Source organism: Pelophylax lessonae, assembly GCF_965119305.1.
Source record: "Pelophylax lessonae genome assembly, chromosome: 11".
NCBI lineage: Eukaryota > Metazoa > Chordata > Amphibia > Anura > Ranidae > Pelophylax > Pelophylax lessonae.
The window spans coordinates 177,023,774-177,042,880 of record NC_138778.1 but is presented as its reverse complement, the minus strand read 5'-3'; the positions used below and the strand labels follow the sequence as shown (position 1 = coordinate 177,042,880).

Sequence of the window (19,107 nt, the reverse complement as noted above, 5' to 3'; positions counted from 1 at the left end):
TGTAATGTAGGAATCATTACCTTTTTTTCTGGGGAAAACAAGTTCAAGTGTTGACCAGTAATCAGTCACTTTTAATGAACGTCAATGCTCATTTTTTTTTTAAACCCCTACAAACATCACTTGGTAAAGCCTTTTGAGAGTTTTGATGCTGTACCTGTGTTGGTTTCTCCAGTTGAGCCTTATCCTCAGCGGGCACCATTTCCTGCTTTTTCCATGCCTCCAGGTCCTTCTCCGCTTGCTGGCAAAAGAGAAGAAAAGTGACTCTCCCAATACACTCCTTTTATTATAGGCCTTTCCTACACATTATTAAAAAAAGTACAGCCATGCTGGTCATATGGCAAGCTTTCCTCCCAATAGACCAAGTAACAAATTTAGCAGCCGTATTGAGAGCAAACCCTGTACGATGGTTGGAGGATCAAATAATTGTGACCCTCATTGTCATGTACAAGAGCAGGCTTGAGATGGGATTGGTTTTACTTGGAGGAATAGGCCAAAGACTTGTTTGTGCCCCAAATTATTCTAAAGGCCAATATGGGTATAACATGTTGCTAAAGTTGTGGGCAGTTTAACCCCAAGACAACAGCCATTCTGCCCCATCTTTATCTTGTTGTTTTAGTAGAATTTCTTGTAGTCAGTAACTGCACAAGTTGAGTAATAATCTGTTCAGTTATAGTGATGGCTTCTACACATTTTTATTTGTTATTCAAGAAAGAATGCAATTCTTACCTTGTAGGCCTTCACAAAGCGAAAAAATATTGGGAAGAATGCCGGAGGAGCCATAGTCTTGCTGTTCTCCCCAAAATACCCAACAACTGTTTCATAGGCTTCCTGGAAAAGACAGAAAGAGAAGAGAAGGAAAGGGCTAAATGGAGAGAAGGATGGCATAATGAAGACCTGGATTATCTGCGATTCTGTATATTATATATACGACTATACTATTCCATATAGCAAGCTGACTGGGGCTAGCAAATAATGCCTACCAACCCACATTTGAGAACACAATCAAACAGTGGCAAATCCATTGGGCCAATTTTGGGTATAGCTAAAGCCAAAACTTTTTATTATTTTAAAAGAGACTAGTACAAAAACAGAGCCATCGGCAGGGCTGGCCCAAGACATTGTGCTGCCTGGGTCCAAGAATAAAATGCTGCTCCCCCACCCCACCAAAGAAAATCACGCCTAACAAAAGGCCCTCACATCCAATATTTTACATAAATATAACATTTAGAAAATAATATATATACTGTTATCTTCCATAACTCACCCCTGGACTGGTCCACCAAACACTCTTTGTCTGTCCTCAGTCCTCCTGTCACCCCTGTGTCTGCCGCGCCAACCGCCCTAGAAGATCCAGTCTGCCCTGCATGAGATGGAGTGCGCTGACGTCTGACGTCATTGCGCACACCACGATCACATGAGGGACGTTCCGCGAAGACACTCCGCCTCCTCATACTCATCAGTTTGTATGCAGATGGAGGAATGCCATTCGTAATGCACCACAAACTGATGACACACAAAACTGCTCATAAAAAAAAAACTTGGGAGTCAATTTGCTGCCCCTCTCCAAGTGCTGCCTGGGTCCAATGGACCCAGTGGGACCCATAGTAGGGCCAGCCCTGGCTCGAGAAACACAAAAACAAAACATACAAACAAGTACAAAAACAACGAAACAAAACCCCAACCATGGCTGCTGCTATAAAAACATCGTGCTTCACCAGGAGAAGGCAGTAATAGGAGAATGAGTCAGTTCACTGCGGAAAAACTGAAGATGCATAAAAGGTGGCTGCAGACCAAGAGCCCCCCCAGACCACAGGTAACAAGAGTAGATGTGGGCTACCGAACAACTGTGATGGGGTCTTCACAATCATTGGCCGTGTCCTCCGCCTCCAACCATATGTGTTAAACCTTTGTGAACTTCTGGGGACAACCTCTGTTGGTATACACAGCCTTGTAAAGAGGTACATTCGAATTCGCCACAAGCTATCCACAAGGAAATGGTGGGAGCATCAGATTCCACCACCTGAGTACCACCGATTTCTTTATTTAGTTTTTAAAAATTTTGGATAAACCAGGGAAGTTCATTCCTCTACTGGAATCTGTCTTGGTTGTCGTCCTGTAATCCTTTGCATGGCAGCACTCAGGGATGCAGAATATGGCCCAGTGCAGCACACATAAAACCAGTAATGTAGGGGTTGCAAGGGTTAAATGTTCTACCTAACAGGTGCATTAACAGTAATTCCCATCTGCTTTGTAGTAATCTGATATCCAAACTGGACGCAGAGGAGCAATCGGCATCTAGAATGCTTCAAAACATGTTATGAAGATTCCAAAAATAATGCACATTGGGGTTAGGTGTGATTCAGGTGGGGGAAGTCTTACTGCTCTTCAATAATTCTATTATAACATTAATATCAGATTTATGGTTCTTTGCTTAAACACTATAAGAGAACCATTACTGCTCTGTTGGCAATGAGCCTCGCTGATGGATCTTTAAAAAAATGCCATCTGCACCATCCATCAGTCCTAATTTTGACCTCAAATTTCAATTTCGTTTTCACCTGTCTTTTGACTAAAATGCCATTTTAGTTTTCGTCGTATTTTAGTCATCTGAATTGTTTAGCCGTATTTTAGTCAACTAAAATCTCCAGTAAATTTTAGTCGACTAAAATCAAATGGGTTTAGGTAAATTGGAAATTCTTGAGAAATGCTTAAATGAATAATTACAAACTCCTTACAGTATATACTCCTAGAGTAAAAATCTAATAACAGGTTATTATTTATGGAATGAACCACTTAAGCCCCGGAGGATTTGGCTGCTCAAAGACCAGGGCCTATTTTGCGATTCGGCACTGAGTGACTTTAACGGACAATTGCGCGGTCGGGCGGCGCTGTACCCAAATTAAATTTTTTTTCCACAAACAGGGCTTTCTTTTGGTGGTATTTGATCACCCGTGCGATTTTTTTTTTTTTTTGCGCTATAAACAAAAAAAGCGTCAATTTTGAAAAAATAACAATATTTTTCAAATTTTTTATATGAAATTCCCCCCAAAAAATTGTAAAAATCTAAATTTTTAACATTTTAGGCCAATTTGTTTTCTGCTACATATTTTTGGTAAAAAGAAAATCGCAATAAGCGTATTTTGATTGGTTTGCGCAAAAGTTATTGCGTTTACTAGCTAAGGGAAAGATTTATGTCACTTTTATTGTTTTTTTTTTTTTTTAACTAGTAAAGGCGGCGATCCGCGATTTTTTTTTTTGCGGGACTGCGGCATTGCGGCGGACAGATCGGACCCCTGACTACCATTTTTTACACTTTTGGGGGTACCAGTGACATTACTACAGTAATCAGTGCTATACATATGCACTGTTACTGTAAAAAATTACACTGGCAGGGAAGGGGTTAACTTTATTAGAGATCCAGGGGTGTGTCCCTAGGGGCGTGCTTCTAACTGTCAAGGGGCGTGGCTTTTGATGTAACCACAGAGACATACGATCCTGCAGGATCGTATAGTCTCTGCAGTTACACCAGGGAGAATGACAGGCGGCTTTGTTTACATTAGCCGCCTGCCTTTCTCCCTCTCCAGCGGGAGATCGCGAGTGTCCGGCGGACATCGGAGCTGCCGTGAATGAGACGGGGCGGGAGCGCGCCTCCGGCGGCGCGCGCTCGCCCCCGGCGGCGCGCGCTCGCCCCCGGCGGCGCGCGCTCGCCCCCGGCGGCGCGCGCTCGCCCCCGGCGGCGCGCGCTCGCCCCCGGCGGCACGTGCTCGCCCCCTACAGGCTCCTGGGCGAGCGACGTAGTACTACGTCGCTTTTCCCAGGAGGGGCTCACTGCCGCAGTATATATACTTGCGGCGGTCGGCATGTAGTTAAGGTTTCAACAAACTGCAGACACAGATTTAGCCAATATATAATGCAGAAGTTATCGTGGGTAAACGCCCCTCCCTCACATTTTCGTTCCATTTTTGTTTGTTGAAGAAAATTCTAATTGATTTTTGTGCAGTTTTTCATCACTGGAAACAATTCTGCTGACGAAAATATTTTCATCAACAAAATTAACACTGCCATCCATTATTACCCAATGGAGCTCTCTGCTTGGAAAGGACTGTCATTGAACTGCTAGAGTTTGTAGCCAATACCATCATTTTCTGCTGTAATTACTTCCAGAAGGTAAATAAACTTTAATTATTCACTTATCTGTGTGTATGAAATCACGAATCTGTCCATGGGCTTAAACCCAATTTACATTTCACAACAGTAGTTTGGGCATAGACTGGTTTTAGAACCTCATCATTACAAAAACTGCTTCCTCCCTTCTGGCCAGTTAAAGTGTGCGTCCAGCTAAAGAATCCTTTATAAAGGATTGGAGATCCTGGCAGGTGTTTCTGCTCTCCAGGGAGGAGAGATTTTCTCTCTATTAGGCAGGCCAGAAATTATGCATTTTTTTCTTCATTCAAACAGCGGGTTGAACGAAAAAAAAAAAAAAAAAAAAATGATTGGATTTCCCCCATCAACACACTAAGGCCAGCCATACACTGTTCGAATTTCGGCTGGTTAAACAAGAACCGGCTGAGATTCGAACCTTTAATGGGCAGGCTGAATGTACCAAGTCGATTGATCGTTCAACTTGAGTACAACCAGCCTGACAGATTCTCTTGCGATTATTGCTAGCAGCTATGGCAGCCACTAGTGATAATCATGGTCTTCTCCGGCTTCTCCTGCCAGGAGGAGACAATTGGTGGTTCCTTGGTCAGCACTGCCTTTGCTGATAGGGGAATTGTGCAGATTCGCCCCATGTATGGCCAGCCTAAGTTATTGTGTTCTGACAGCAGGGAGAGTTCCCCACTGTCAGAATACAATGATCAGTGTTGACGGCTATAGCCAGTGGCACTGATCAAGCAAAAAAAAACAGGCTGGTTGCACATTTCTTGGGAGAGATTGACTTCTGTATAACCATCTGGCCCATAGATTGTAACCAGGACAATTACGGCCGACCATAAATGGGTCGAGATTCAGCTGCTTCTGCAAGGACTGGCCACATTTTCATCCATCTTTGGCCAGCTTAACTGTCATGGTGACAATGGTTTCACCAAACAGAAAAGAAGGAAAATCTTCAACAGCAACAAGCACAGAACTAAAAATGTTTTTAGCAGAGGAAGGAAGGCTCGAATCCTGTCAGGTTTATGTGTGTGTGTGTCTCCCTATTCCAGATTTTCCTTTACTTCCTCCCTGGTAGAATTGTCACCATGAAAGTAAGTGAAGGCAAATCTCTGTAAAGCTCACCACACACGTTACGTTTCTTTAGTTCTACCACAAACGTGCAGTGCGAGGGCCTGCCTAATTGTATAGTCTGATTAGGTCCTCATAGTACAAAGTTTTGATAAATCCAAAGTTGGTTGTATGGTCCTATTCTAATGTGTATGTTGAGGTTATCAGAGCCCTGGATAGCAGTAAAAGCCTGGTAGATAAACCTTCCAACTCTAGCCAAAGCTTAAAAAATGTTCGAGACTTTACATTTTAAAGTGGAAGTTCGGTCAAAACCAAAGCTTAAACCTGCTACCACCCCCATCCTAACCCCTATACTAGCTAGCATGCCACCCCATCCTAACCCCTATACTAGCTAGCCTGCCACCCCATCCTAACCCCTATACTAGCTAGCATGCCACCCCATCCTAACTCCTATACTAGCTAGCATGCCACCCCATCCTAACTCCTATACTAGCTAGCATGCCACCCCATCCTAACCCCTATACTAGCTAGCATGCCACCCCATCCTAACTCCTATACTAGCTAGCATGCCACCCCATCCTAACTCCTATACTAGCTAGCATGCCACCCCATCCTAACTCCTATACTAGCTAGCATGCCACCCCATCCTAACTCCTATACTAGCTAGCATGCCACCCCATCCTAACTCCTATACTAGCTAGCATGCCACCCCATCCTAACTCCTATACTAGCTAGCCTGCCACCCCATCCTAACCCCTATACTAGCTAGCATGCCACCCCATCCTAACTCCTATACTAGCTAGCATGCCACACCATCCTAACTCCTATACTAGCTAGCATGCCACACCATCCTAACTCCTATACTAGCTAGCCTGCCAGCTCATCCTAACGCCTATACTAGCTAGCATGCCACCCCATCCTAACCCCTATACTAGCTAGCATGCCACCCCATCCTAACTCCTATACTAGCTAGCATGCCACCCCATCCTAACTCCTATACTAGCTAGCATGCCACCCCATCCTAACCTCTATACTAGCTACCCCATCCTAACCCCTATACTAGCTAGCCTGCCACCCCATCCTAACCCCTATACTAGCTAGCCTGCCACCCCATCCTAACCCCTATACTTGCTAGCATGCCACCCCATCCTAACCTCTATACTAGCTAGCCTGCCACCCCATCCTAACCCCTATACTAGCTAGCCTGCCACCCCATCCTAACGCCTATACTAGCTAGCCTGCCACCCCATCCTAACGCCTATACTAGCTAGCCTGCCACCCCATCCTAACCCCTATACTAGCTAGCATGCCACCCCATCCTAACCTCTATACTAGCTAGCCTGCCACCCCATCCTAACTCATATACTAGCTAGCATGCCACCCCTTCCTAACCCCTATACTAGCTAGCCTGCCACCCCATCCTAACCCCTATACTAGCTAGCATGCCACCCCATCCTAACCTCTATACTAGCTAGCCTGCCAGCTCATCCTAACACCTATACTAACTAGCCTGCCACCCCTTCCTAACCCCTATACTAGCTAGCCTGCCACCCCATCCTAACCCCTATACTAGCTAGCCTGCCACCCCATCCTAACCCCTATACTAGCTAGCCTGCCACCCCATCCTAACCCCTATACTAGCTAGCATGCCACCCCACTAGCCCCTATACTAGCTAGCATGCCACCCCATCCTAACTCCTATACTAGCTAGCCTGCCACCCCATCCTAACACCCTATACTAGCTAGCATGCCACCCCATCCTAACTCCTATACTAGCTAGCCTGCCACCCCATCCTAACCCCTATACTAGCTAGCCTGCCACCCCATCCTAACCCCTATACTAGCTAGCATGCCACCCCATCCTAACTCCTATACTAGCTAGCCTGCCACCCCATCCTAACCCCTATACTAGCTAGCCTGCCACCCCATCCTAACCCCTATACTTGCTAGCCTGCCACCCCATCCTAACCCCTATACTAGCTAGCCTGCCACCCCATCCTAACCCCTATACTAGCTAGCCTGCCACCCCATCCTAACCCCTATACTAGCTAGCCTGCCACCCCATCCTAACCCCTATACTAGCTAGCCTGCCACCCCATCCTAACCCCTATACTAGCTAGCCTGCCACCCCATCCTAACTCCTATACTAGCTAGCCTGCCACCCCATCCTAACCCCTATACTAGCTAGCATGCCACCCCATCCTAACTCCTATACTAGCTAGCCTGCCACCCCATCCTAACCCCTATACTAACTAGCCTGCCTAAAGGAAAGATGTGTATACTTACCTCATCTAAGGGCGCTCCGGTCTGGTCATGTGATCGGCTCCTAGCTCTTCATGGGGAAGAGGAGGTACAGTGGACAACGCATAACCCATAAGTCTATGGGTGATGTCACCGCCCAGGCATTACAGACGTTTTCACTGCTCTCTCCTCTCCCCTAAAGCCAGCAGCTGGGGAGATCACGTGACTGGACTGGAGCCCCCAAAGAGTTAAGTAAGCCCTTAGGTTTAGGTAAGTGTACACATCTTTCCTTTACAGGGTAGTTAGTATAGGGCTTAGAATGAGGGTGGGAAGCAGGTTTAAGCTTAGGTTTTGGCTATCTTTAGACTTCAATTGTCAAGAGGGTCTTAATCATGGGCAAATTATTGGCCAATATTTCTTACAATGGCCTAAGAACTCTTTCCAGTTAGTCAGCTTAATATATAAACTGGCTTCTAACATACCCACATGGCTTGCTTTATACTGATTTGCCGATGTCTTCTTACCTGTGCAGTCTTGGCATCAGCAGCAAGCTGTGACATCTTGTCCATACTGGATTTTAGGAAGTCCCTCAGGGTGCGGCAATCATCTTGTTTTGTAAATTCTTTCTGAGTTTGTTCCATCCCAGTTTGCAGAGAGCGGACATCGGACAACAAAGCATCCAGGGACACTGAACAAAGAGTAAGAGGTTAAAATGAAATGTATCCTTTTCCTTCCCTAAACATTTTGGCTTTATATATCCATGTCAGGTTTTTATTGCTATCTGTATACCCGTTGGGGAGATTTTACAGCTGAAGTTTAGGTATGGATATTTTTGCATAGTTATATTGTTCAAGATTGGATCAATGTAAGAGTGTCCCATACCTGGTCGATCCTCATGGAATCTGGAAACCACTGTAGTGGACATTGCTCCTACAGTGCAGTGTTCATTTTGGAAGCAAATTTGGATTTAGTTTTAGTTAGTCTTTTTAGTCATTTTAGTTTGAGTTGTATTTTAGTCATCTGCATTGTTTGTTTTAGTCATATTTTAGTCTACTAAAATCTCCTGTACATTTTAGTCGACTAAAATCTCATACATTTTAGTTGACTACAAATCAAGTGGGTTTAGGTCATGCATGTCATGCATTATTTAAACATTTCTCTAGAATTTCCAAACTAATTATATACTTCTGGAGTAAAAATCTAATTATATATATATATATATATATATATATATATATATAATAGCCTATATATATATATATATATAAAAATAAAAATATATATAAAAAAATATATATATATATAAAAAATATATATATATATGATATAGAACGTCTTTATAAATAAAACCAAGTTTCAGAAACAAACAAAAATATTGCTTTTTGACAAACAGAAGTGCAACTTTAAAATACAAAAAAAAAAACTACAAAATGTAAACTCTATTGGCTGTAATGTCATTGCACATATTACCTGAATATATTATCAACATTAAATATTAGGAAAAAATATAAGAAAAGCCTTGTTAATTTTGAAGTCTATTTTCAATTTAGTTTTAGTTATAGTCTTATGACTAAAATACCATTTTAGTTTTAGTCGTATTTTAGTCATCTGAATTGTTTTAGTTCTAGTCGTATTTTTGTAGACTAAAATTGTGTTAATTTAGTCTACAAAATTAACTCTGCTACAGTGATTACCGGTAGCTTCTGGGCCCCATGCTGGGTGGCTGCCCTGTTCCTTAGCACAGGAGGTCACTCGCTCAGCATGGGTGCCATTCAGAATACACTTTGCATCCCCTCAGTGAATGCAGACCGTTCTGTAATTTGTTCAGGTGAATGATCAGTCTTTGCTTGGTGCTCATTTTGAGCGGGCAACCTCCTGTATCCACTAATTTGCAGGGCAGACACTTGGCACGGGACCCAGAATCTAGGCAATCACTGTCGTAGCGATGCCTACTACAGTCAATTCCAGCTTCCACAGGGATTGGCCAGGTATGGCATCTTACACTGGTGCAGCTTGGACTATGCTAAAAAGCCATACCTAAACTTTAACCTCCTCACTTCCTATTCCGATGACAGGCTGCAAAGTTGCAAAAGCAACAAACTAGGCTTCCCTAATGGAGGTCAAACAACAAAATCCTCTTTATTTAAGTAAGCTGGGGAAGAATTTTATCATCTGCCAAGTTTTATAGCTCTTTGTTCCAGGGAAATCCGCTCTTGTCCTATTGTCCTTGAAGCAGGAAGTAAGGTAAAATCTCCCCAATGAGGACTTACCAGTACAAACATGTTCTGACTCTTATACGCTTTACATTAAACAAAAACCAGGAAAAAAAAAAAAAAAACTTAACCAGAGAAGAAATTATTCAATGATGGGAAAAACTGTCACTAAACTAAAGCTATTTGTTTATCTTAAAGCACACTGATCCTTTGGGGAGGAACAAATATTCTATAGGGCCCCCAGAGTTACAGAGGAGATCTAGAGTCAGAGCATGAAAAAAAAATGGGCCCTTTAAGGCCGTTGGGAGGAAGCAATGTATGACGTCACTCCGGTCCTCCCAAGGCCATAGAGTCGAGTGGGGGCCAGCTTGCCTTCAGTTGACTTCCTGCCTGGGACATGGATGGACCGGTGTTCCGTGAAAAAACCCTACCCGTGAAAATTCCCTACCCTGGTCACTTCCTGTGCACGTACGTCATTCAACAGCTGAGCCGCTTCCCACTGCGCATGCTCACAGCTGCGGAGGGTAGGTAATTTTCACGAGGTAGTGTTTTTTAACTTTACACCGCATCAGCTGTTGCCGCGCGTACATTAAATCGTCTCCGCTCCAACATTAAATCATCTCCGCTCTAACTCAACAGACTTCCCTGATCTCGGCTCCAAATTGTAAAAGCGGCGGCGGGTCTATGAAAATATAAACCATGGAGCCGAGATCATGTGGGACGCCGCACCTGCTGAGAAATGAGGGGCGCCCGCAGGGAAATCTCAGGGTTGGAGTGGAGATGATTTAATGTAGTGGCTGCCCATGCGCAGTGGGACGCGCGGCAACAGCTGATATCTGACGTGGTGGAACGTTAAAAAATACTGCCCCATGAAAATTCCCTACCCTCCGCAGCTGTGAGCATGCGCAGTGGGAAGCGGCTCAGCTGTTCATTGACGTACGTGCACAGGAAGTGACGAGGGAAGGGAATTTTCACGGGGTAGGGTTTTTTTAACGTTACACCGGATCATTTACCCCACTACCAATGGCTCTGGTAAGGGGGGAAAACGACCGGGGAGGGGCACCTCTCCTGCCGCCCATCAAAGTGAATCTGCCACTGGGACCACTTTCATGTGAAAGAAGACCGCCCTGTAAGAAAATACCGGGGTTATGGCAACTATCTGCTGCAATAACCCTGGTATTTAACATAAAAGTACCGACATAAAACTATAGCAGACGGTCCGGAAGTGGTTAAAGTGGTTCTAAAGGCAGAAGCTTTTTTATCCTAATGCATTCTATGCATTAAGATAAAAAACCTTCTGTGTGCAGGAGCCCCCCCCTAATACTTATCTGAGCCCCATCTCGATCCAGCAGTGTTGAACAAGAGCCTTGACTGTCCAGAAACTCGTCCTCATTGGCTTAGACAATCAAAGTCAGCGAGCCAACGAGAAGAGAGAGTGGGGGTGGTGCCCCCATAGCAAGCTGTGAGGGTACTCAGCAGGAGGGAGGGGCTAGAAGGGCTGGCAAAGGAACCGAGAAGAGGAGGATCTGGGCCCTTCTGTGCTAAACCATTAAACAGAGCAGGTAATGCTGCCCATACACTATACAAAAAATCGTTTGAACTCATTTTCGAAAAACGAACACTCGGCCACAAGAGCAGACGATCGTGCCATCATGTAATGACCGATAAATTGTTCAATAGACATTAATTCTGTTTTTTGTTTGTTTTGTCACATATACCTAGTGCAAACAGTTTGGATGAGAAACACATTAGCCTTTCAATTTATCATTAGTTCGGCAGAAAATTTCCAAACTTGTCCTTCGTTTTTTTGGCTCAAAAACGTCACAACCGATTACCGATTCGTGCCCATTAACTGGCAGAAAAACAAACCAACTGTCCAAATGACCGAATTTCAGACGATTTTTTGTATAGTGTATAGCCAGCATAAGTATAACCTGTTATTTTTAAACAAAAACCAAAACTCTAGTATGACTTATTGATTTAGAATTGTTACTTTACAGCTGAATCTATCCCACATGAATGTTCCATAGGCTTAAGAGAAACCCAGAGGCTGCTACTGCCTAGCTATTGCTGCTTTAGGCTGGCCATACATGGTGTAAATTTATTTTCTGCAACCACGGGTTGTAGGAAAGAAATTTGCATGAATCCCCCATCAACACAGGCAGTGCTGACAAGGTAATCCCTCCTGCTAAGCAATTGTCTGCTCCTAGCGGGGGAGAAGACAGTGATTGCTGCTAGCGGCTATAGGAGCCGCAAGTGATAATAGCAAGAGAATCCGGCAGGCTGGTTGTAGATAAATTGAATAATCAACGTGGAACAGTGTATGGCCAGCCTTAGTCTCTCCTTCAGAAAAGTCAGAAAATGCCATTTGCCTTTTAAAAATGATGAAGAATCTCAAGGCACCCTTTAAAAATGATGGACAGTCTCGAGGCACCCTCTAAAAATTATGGAGAATCTCAAGGCACCCTTTAAAAATGATGGACAATCTCGAGGCACCCTCTAAAAACGATGGACAATCTCAAGGCACCCTTTAAAAATGATGGAGAATCTCAAGGCACCCTTTAAAAATGATGGAGAATCTCAAGGCACCCTTTAAAAATGATGGACAATCTCGAGGCACCCTCTAAAAATGATGGAGAATCTCAAGGCACCCTCTAAAAATGATGGACAATCTCGAGGCACCCTCTAAAAATGATGGACAATCTCAAGGCACCCTTTAAAAATGATGGACAATCTCAAGGCACCCTTTAAAAATGATGGACAATCTCAAGGCACCCTTTAAAAATGATGGAGAATCTCAAGGCACCCTTTAAAAATGATGGAGAATCTCGAGGCACCCTTTAAAAATGATGGACAATCTCGAGGCAACCCTTTAAAAATGATGGACAATCTCGAGGCACCCTCTAAAAATGATGTAGAATCTCAAGGCACCCTCTAAAAATGATGGAGAATCTCAAGGCACCCTCTAAAAATGATGGAGAATCTCAAGGCACCCTTTAAAAATGATGGACAATCTCAAGGCCCCCTCTAAAAATTATGGACAATCTCAAGGCACCCTTTAAAAATTATGGACAGTCTCAAGGCACCCCATTCTAAAATGTAAAAACTATTCAAATAGTTTTACATTATGCAGTAAAATCCACAAGTCCAAGTAGGACACCCATCGTTAGAGGCAATTTATTCTCCCAAAGCAAATACACTTTTACAAACTGGTACGGACTTTAGTTTGCCAATGTTTCTCTTATCTCTCAGTTTTTCTCCATCACTCAGATAATGTGACACCAACGCTGAAGGAGAGGGGCAGGGGAGGGTCAAATAAGGATGCTATGCAGGCAACTGGCCTCCTGCTTACCAACTGATCATGCCATTGGTCGTTAGGACACCGGCAGCTCCAAATGCTCAATGAAAACCTTTGGTTTAGTGCAGAGTTTCTCAACCAGGGTTCCTTGTAACCTTAGGGTTCCTCCTGAGGTTGCCAGGGGTTCCTTGAGCAATGGGCAATTTCTTCCTCTCCGATAAGTTCCCAATGACACCATTGTTCCTTTTAGCTATCTGTAAGGGGGTAATTCTTCCCAATGATGACAAGAGTAAGGAACATTCTTCCCACTGACTGTCACACTAATGTGTCATGAGTTGTAGATTTTTAATTTTTAGCAGGGGTTTCCCGAGACCAGAAATTGATTTCAAGGCTTCCTCTGTATTGAAAAAGTTGAGAAAGGCTGGTTTAGTGTAACTAAAATGCAGCCTTCATCCACACGCTGGCTTGAGTACAATTTTTGGGCAATTTTAAGGCATTTTGCCAAGGCACCCCTAAAGAAACCTCAAGGCACCCTGGTTGAAAAAGGCTGGCCTAGATGTCATTGTGCTCAAACATCATCAGTAGCTGGAGTTACTGGCCTGGAACAAGAAAACAGATAAGTACTCCCGGCTTTTCATGGATTTACTGATCAGTGTATTTGGTCCAAGCATTTTTTTTAGACAAAGGTGAGAAATGTCAGCCCCCTTGACCAGTTTACTTTAAAACAGGACTCGTCAAATATCTAGCTAAATATTTATTGTTGTCTCCGGCCCTGGAGCGCCTGTGGCGGCGTTGGTCTGCGGATATACCTGGCTTGGATAGGGAGGATTGGGACGACTGCTTGGGACGGGGCTCGAGCTCAGTTATAGCTGCCAGAGACAAGCTCATCTACACTAAATTTCTGCATAGGGTTTACTTCACTCCTTCGAGACTGCACAGAATGTATCCTGCACGTTCAGCTGACTGCCCTAAGTGTCTGCTGTCTGAGGGCTCCTACATGCACATGTTCTGGGACTGCCCGCGCGTGGCGGAGTTCTGGGGTGAGGTGTTTGAAGTTCTGAACACCCGCCTGGACCTTAGGGTTGTGTGCACCCCGGAGCTGGCGCTTCTGGACATCCCGGACCAGGTCAGGCGCTCTAAATACTCGAGGTTAATGCTATCTTTGGTACTGTATTATGCCAGGAAAGAGATAATTCTGCGGTGGGGTTCCCCCTCCCCTCCCACGCTGTCGGCGTGGAAGGTCCTGGTTAACGGGGCCCTCCCCATGTATAAACTTACCTACATTGCTAGAAATTGCCCCCGCAAATATGATAAGATTTGGCAACCATGGGTAGATAATGTAACTTGATTTCCTATTCACTGGTTGTGTATTGCATACTGATCTACTGGTTCTCTCAGGGATCTTACTTGACCTCCTTGTATCTTGCTGTCGTATCACTGTATTGTGCTCCCACTGTGCCTTGTTGTTGCCTACTCTCAATGTACTGATGTTTTGGGATTGCTACTTCCCGTTTGCTTTCATGGTGGCCATTGTCTACACACTTACTGTATACTGTTTTTACCTTGTTTTTTTTTCAATAAAGAGCAACCTTGTTTGTAAAAAAAAAATATTTATTGTTGGAAGGAAATTGAACAAGGTTTTTTTTACAGACTGTATTTTATATAACTGAACTGATGCAGATAGTGATGCATGTGCTATTTTTGTATGTAATCCTTGCTTTTCTGTTTAGAAAGTCTCCTAGCTGGAGACATTCCTTGACCTGCGCTTTTTTTATCCTCGTAATTCAGAGCTTTCCATTCAGACTTATCTTCTCTACAGCTTGGAGATCTGCCCAACCATAAGAGATTGTTGTACACAAGGCCAGAGGCAGCCTCTCTTCTGGCAGGAGGTCAATGTGTTTGACAATCCGGTGACGCAGGTGCAGCATGCTCCTCTGTTTACAGCAGACCAAAGACTTGGCAGGGATGTCCAAAATGCATGCATAATCCGAGCAAGGAATTGGCAGAGTGCTCTCCTAAAACTCATCTCTAGCTATACACATCCCCTTCTATGCTGGGGACACCACCGACCAAGTCAGGAACGGAGAAGACATCTACTTAATCGCTTTCATTTTTTTTTTGTTCCTTTTATAGTCATCTGTGTGCCCATTGAAGAGATTTCATGTCACGTTCTGTTCTGCACAATGCTTATCACCTGCACAAGATGTGAGGGGAAATTTCCACAATGCAAACACAGCAATAAAGACATGACAGTAACACTTCCTAACAATATTGTATTGCAGTTGCTTCCCTGACAAGGGGCGGCTGCCCTGGGCACTGTGGTATCGTGGGAGGTGGGTGGGCATCACGAGGAGATTTGGGAGGAAGTAGGGGATTTGTGTTGAGTGGGGGAATTTGTAGGGCAAGAATTGTACTAGGAGGAGAAATTGGGAGCTGTGTGTTAGGGGGATTTGTGTTCGGAGAGGGGATGGGGGAGGAGGATTTGAAGTAGGGGGGGAGGGGGATGCTTTGGGGGTTTGTGCTGTAAGCGGTGATATGGTAGAGGGTGGAGGGGTATTGTGCTAGGAGGGGAATATTTTCTTTTGGAGAGGGGGTGATTTGTGCTAGTAGGGATAAATGGGGGGATTTGCGCTAGTAGGGAGGGATGAATTGGGGGGGGGGGGGGATAGGAGGGATTTGTGCTAATAGGGGAAAATTTTTTTGGAGGGGAATATTTGAGCTAGGGGGGGAGATTGGAGATTTGGGCTGGGCGGATGTGTATTCAGAGAGGAAATTTGAGGGATTTGAAGGGTAGAGAAGTTGTGCTAGAAGGGGTGATTTTTGGGGGGCATTTGTGCTGGGGGGGATTTCAGCAGGGGAAGTGTATTTGTACTGGGAGGGAGGGGGACTTTATGCTTAGAGGTTAAGCATGCAGATTAGTGCTCATTTTTTTTTATTTAAGGGGGGGGGGGGATTGCTGACACACCATGCTAATACATCTTGAGGGACACAGTTTGGCATGTTTCCCCTGCGCTCTAGAAGACCTTGTCTCATCACTGGTTCATGGTGTCCAGACCACACACTGTATTAAAACATTCTTAGTAGAATAGGTAAGGGTTAGAATTCTCAATTTTGTTTTTGCTGGTTGTATCCTGTAGAGAAATTTCCCTTATTTTCCTGTTCCAAACACTGGTGCCATAAGCATAGGGTAAAGGGAAACTTCCCTAATGGGATCACTCAGAGGTTATAAGCCTTCCCCACTTTTTCCAAATTTCTTAAAAGAAAAATACATTTTGGGTGAATGTCAGTTTCCTATTTAGAAAGATTCAGTATGACCGTGTCCTCGGTTACCTGTGCCAGCCTTTTCCAGGAAGTGCAGATCAGAGTAGAACCCTACCAGGTGGGCATACTTCTCACTGATCACTCGGACCAGATAATGGAGCAAGGTCTGCTTTCTGTCTGTAGACTTTGTCTCTAGGAGCTGCAAAAAGACAGAAGTAAACATTTCACTAACAGTGGGAGGCTTTTAAAGAGGCATTAAATACCAGGAGTGCATTACGTACATAGTGCACAGTTCGGGGGGTGTCAAATAGAGTACAGAGTTTGGGGGTGCATTTTGTACATAGTGCAGAGTTCAGGGGTGCACTGCATATATATTGCGTTTCCCCGAATATAAGCCCGGGTCTTATATTTTAGGTACAAATAATGCATTAGGGCTTATTTTCGGGGGATGTCTTATTTGTCCCCTGGCTTCTCTTCCCCTCTACCTCCCTGTCAGCTCAGGAGTCAACATCCCTGTAATCTCCAAAATAAACTCTAGGTAAAGTCCTTGTAAAATCATTTAATCTGCTCTGTAAATGGATTATATAATGTCCAGTGTGTATCTTTATGTAATGTTATAGAAAATACCTTATTTACAGCGTTGCTGGGCGCTCACATGACCCGCCGGAGCTCTTCTTTCCTGCTCTGAGCACTGCCTAGGGAGATGCCGGGATCCCCGCTGACATCAGCCCTGCAGGGGGAGGGGCCATTGAGGTCAGCCGGGAGGAGGAGAACTCTGGCGGGTCACGCAAGCACCCAGCGGCGTTGTAAATAAGGTATTTATATGGTATTTTCTACAATTGTGTTACATACAGACACACACTGGACATTATATAATAGTTTTACATCACAGATTACATGATTTTACAAGGATTTCAACTGAGACTTTTTTCAGGGTAGGACTTATATTGCAGCAATCATAGAAAACAGAGATAGGTCTTATTTTTGGGATAGGGCTTATTTTCGGGGAAACAAGGTAGTACAGAGTTCAGCTTTCCACAGCTGCTTATCTCTGCATCCCGTATCCACATCTCACTTTCACCCCTCACTTCTGCATGCAATCCCCCTCCCCATCTAATGCCCCCATCTTCTCCCCACCTCCTTTAAAGCTCCACCATCTTCCAAGTCTTGCTTTTGTTGCTGTATTAAGCAGCAGCACCCAGTCGGCTCTAGTACCTCCCCGCACACTGTAGTGTGCCTCTCCCACTTGCAGGAAGATCATCCACTGGAGTTGTCGGCATCCGCACTGCACCTACATCTCCCTTGTCCCCACCCTGCACTCAGTTGGAGACCCTCAGCCCTCAGAAGATCAGATCTGTGGGAGCCGTTGGGAGACAAGCAGTCACTTGTAAACACATAAACCGGGCTTCTGTGTTTACCAGTGATGGTGGTGAGCAGGGAGCAGAGGGCCTGAGCCAGAGGTGGTGGAACTGAGTTCTACCAAGTTCCAGCTGGAAAAAGCCCTGGATCCTATTCTAGAATTAAACACATGTACAAAGGCTTGCGTTCTACACCCATTTAGTGTCCCCCACTAACAGATGCAAGATTGCACAATACATAAGATTCTACAAAATTATTTGTCATACAGAATATACAGGTACTAACACCAAAGTGTGTAAATATTTGAGAGTCCATTCGTTTGCCACAGATTCACTTTTAAGGGAAATGAAGGATAAAAATAAGAAGGCTGCCATCACTTAATTGATTTTTAAAGGTTTATGCACTAGGGCTTCCGTCTTTTTATTATGCACAAATTCACTAACCTCCAACAAGCATGCACCTAGTGAAACCTGCCTGCTTGTTCTAGGTCAGGGATTCCCAAACTACGGCCCTGCAGTTGTTCAGGAACTACAATTCTCATCATGCTTTGTCATGCATGTGAATGTCAGAGATTTACAATGCCTCTTGGGATGTGTAGTTCTGCAACAGCAGCAGGGCCGTAGTTTGGGAATCCCTGTTCTAGGTCTAACTTTAGTACCTCAGATGTTTTGGAACTACATTTCCCATGATGCTCAACTACACTGCAGAGTGCATGAGCATCATAAGAAAAGTAGTTCCAAAATATCTGGGGTGCCAAGGTTCGCCATCACTAAGTTAATGTCTCACCAAGTTTTTGGGCAAGGATCTAGAACACTGCATAACTGGCACCTTTTACAGGTCAAGTTGCCTCCCTTATTCTCATAGGTTATTTTTGAGGAGCCATACATGTGCTGATCCTTGTATAATTGAAGAACTGCTGCTGGAGACTGAGCAGTGCAGATGTAACCTTGCAAGATATTACATTAGCCACAAGTGCTGTTATCTTTAATAAAACAGATGCAGCTTTTGGGAATTTTCTGTCGTCATGTTCTGCAAAATGGCAAGTGGACTCATTGGTGTATAATTTGCTGTGGCAATTATCGCTCAAAACAACATACAGTATATTATGTCTGGTGATTTGTACAATTTTCAGTATACAGTACATGGGATCATGCACACTGCAGGTCACAAAAGGGGCTTCTACAGGCGCGTGAGCTTTTTTTATTTCTCTGCCTCCCCTCTATGTTAGCCCATGTGTCCATGCACACTATCAGTGTTTTAAGAGTTTAGAGGCAAGAAAAGAACCCTCCAAAGTCACGTTCTAAAGAGTCGTTTTTGAGCCAAGTATTTCTGTTCAGGTAAATAAAGGGAGCACAATGATAATGAGTATATATGGGCAGAGTAGTGGCTTTGGGGTAACGCTCCTGCCTTACACTAGGGTCCTCAGTTTAAATTTCCACCAGGACACTACCCTCATAGAGTTTGCATGTTCTCCCTGTGCCCTGTGCTTAGATGAGTTTCCTTCAGGTA

At 44.2% G+C, this 19,107-nt stretch overlaps 1 protein-coding gene across 1 annotated transcript in view; it reads right to left on the bottom strand.

The window, feature by feature from the left end:
* Window positions 1-19,107, bottom strand: part of FMNL1 (formin like 1) — a 121,290-nt gene that overhangs the window by 14,182 nt on the left and 88,001 nt on the right. The window contains exons 21-24 of the mRNA XM_082271785.1: window positions 16,309-16,438; window positions 7,992-8,155; window positions 727-828; window positions 155-238 (exon numbers count right to left, since the gene is read on the bottom strand). Coding sequence (XP_082127911.1) covers window positions 155-238; window positions 727-828; window positions 7,992-8,155; window positions 16,309-16,438 — 480 coding nt within the window. The remainder of the gene's footprint in view (window positions 1-154; window positions 239-726; window positions 829-7,991; window positions 8,156-16,308; window positions 16,439-19,107) is intronic.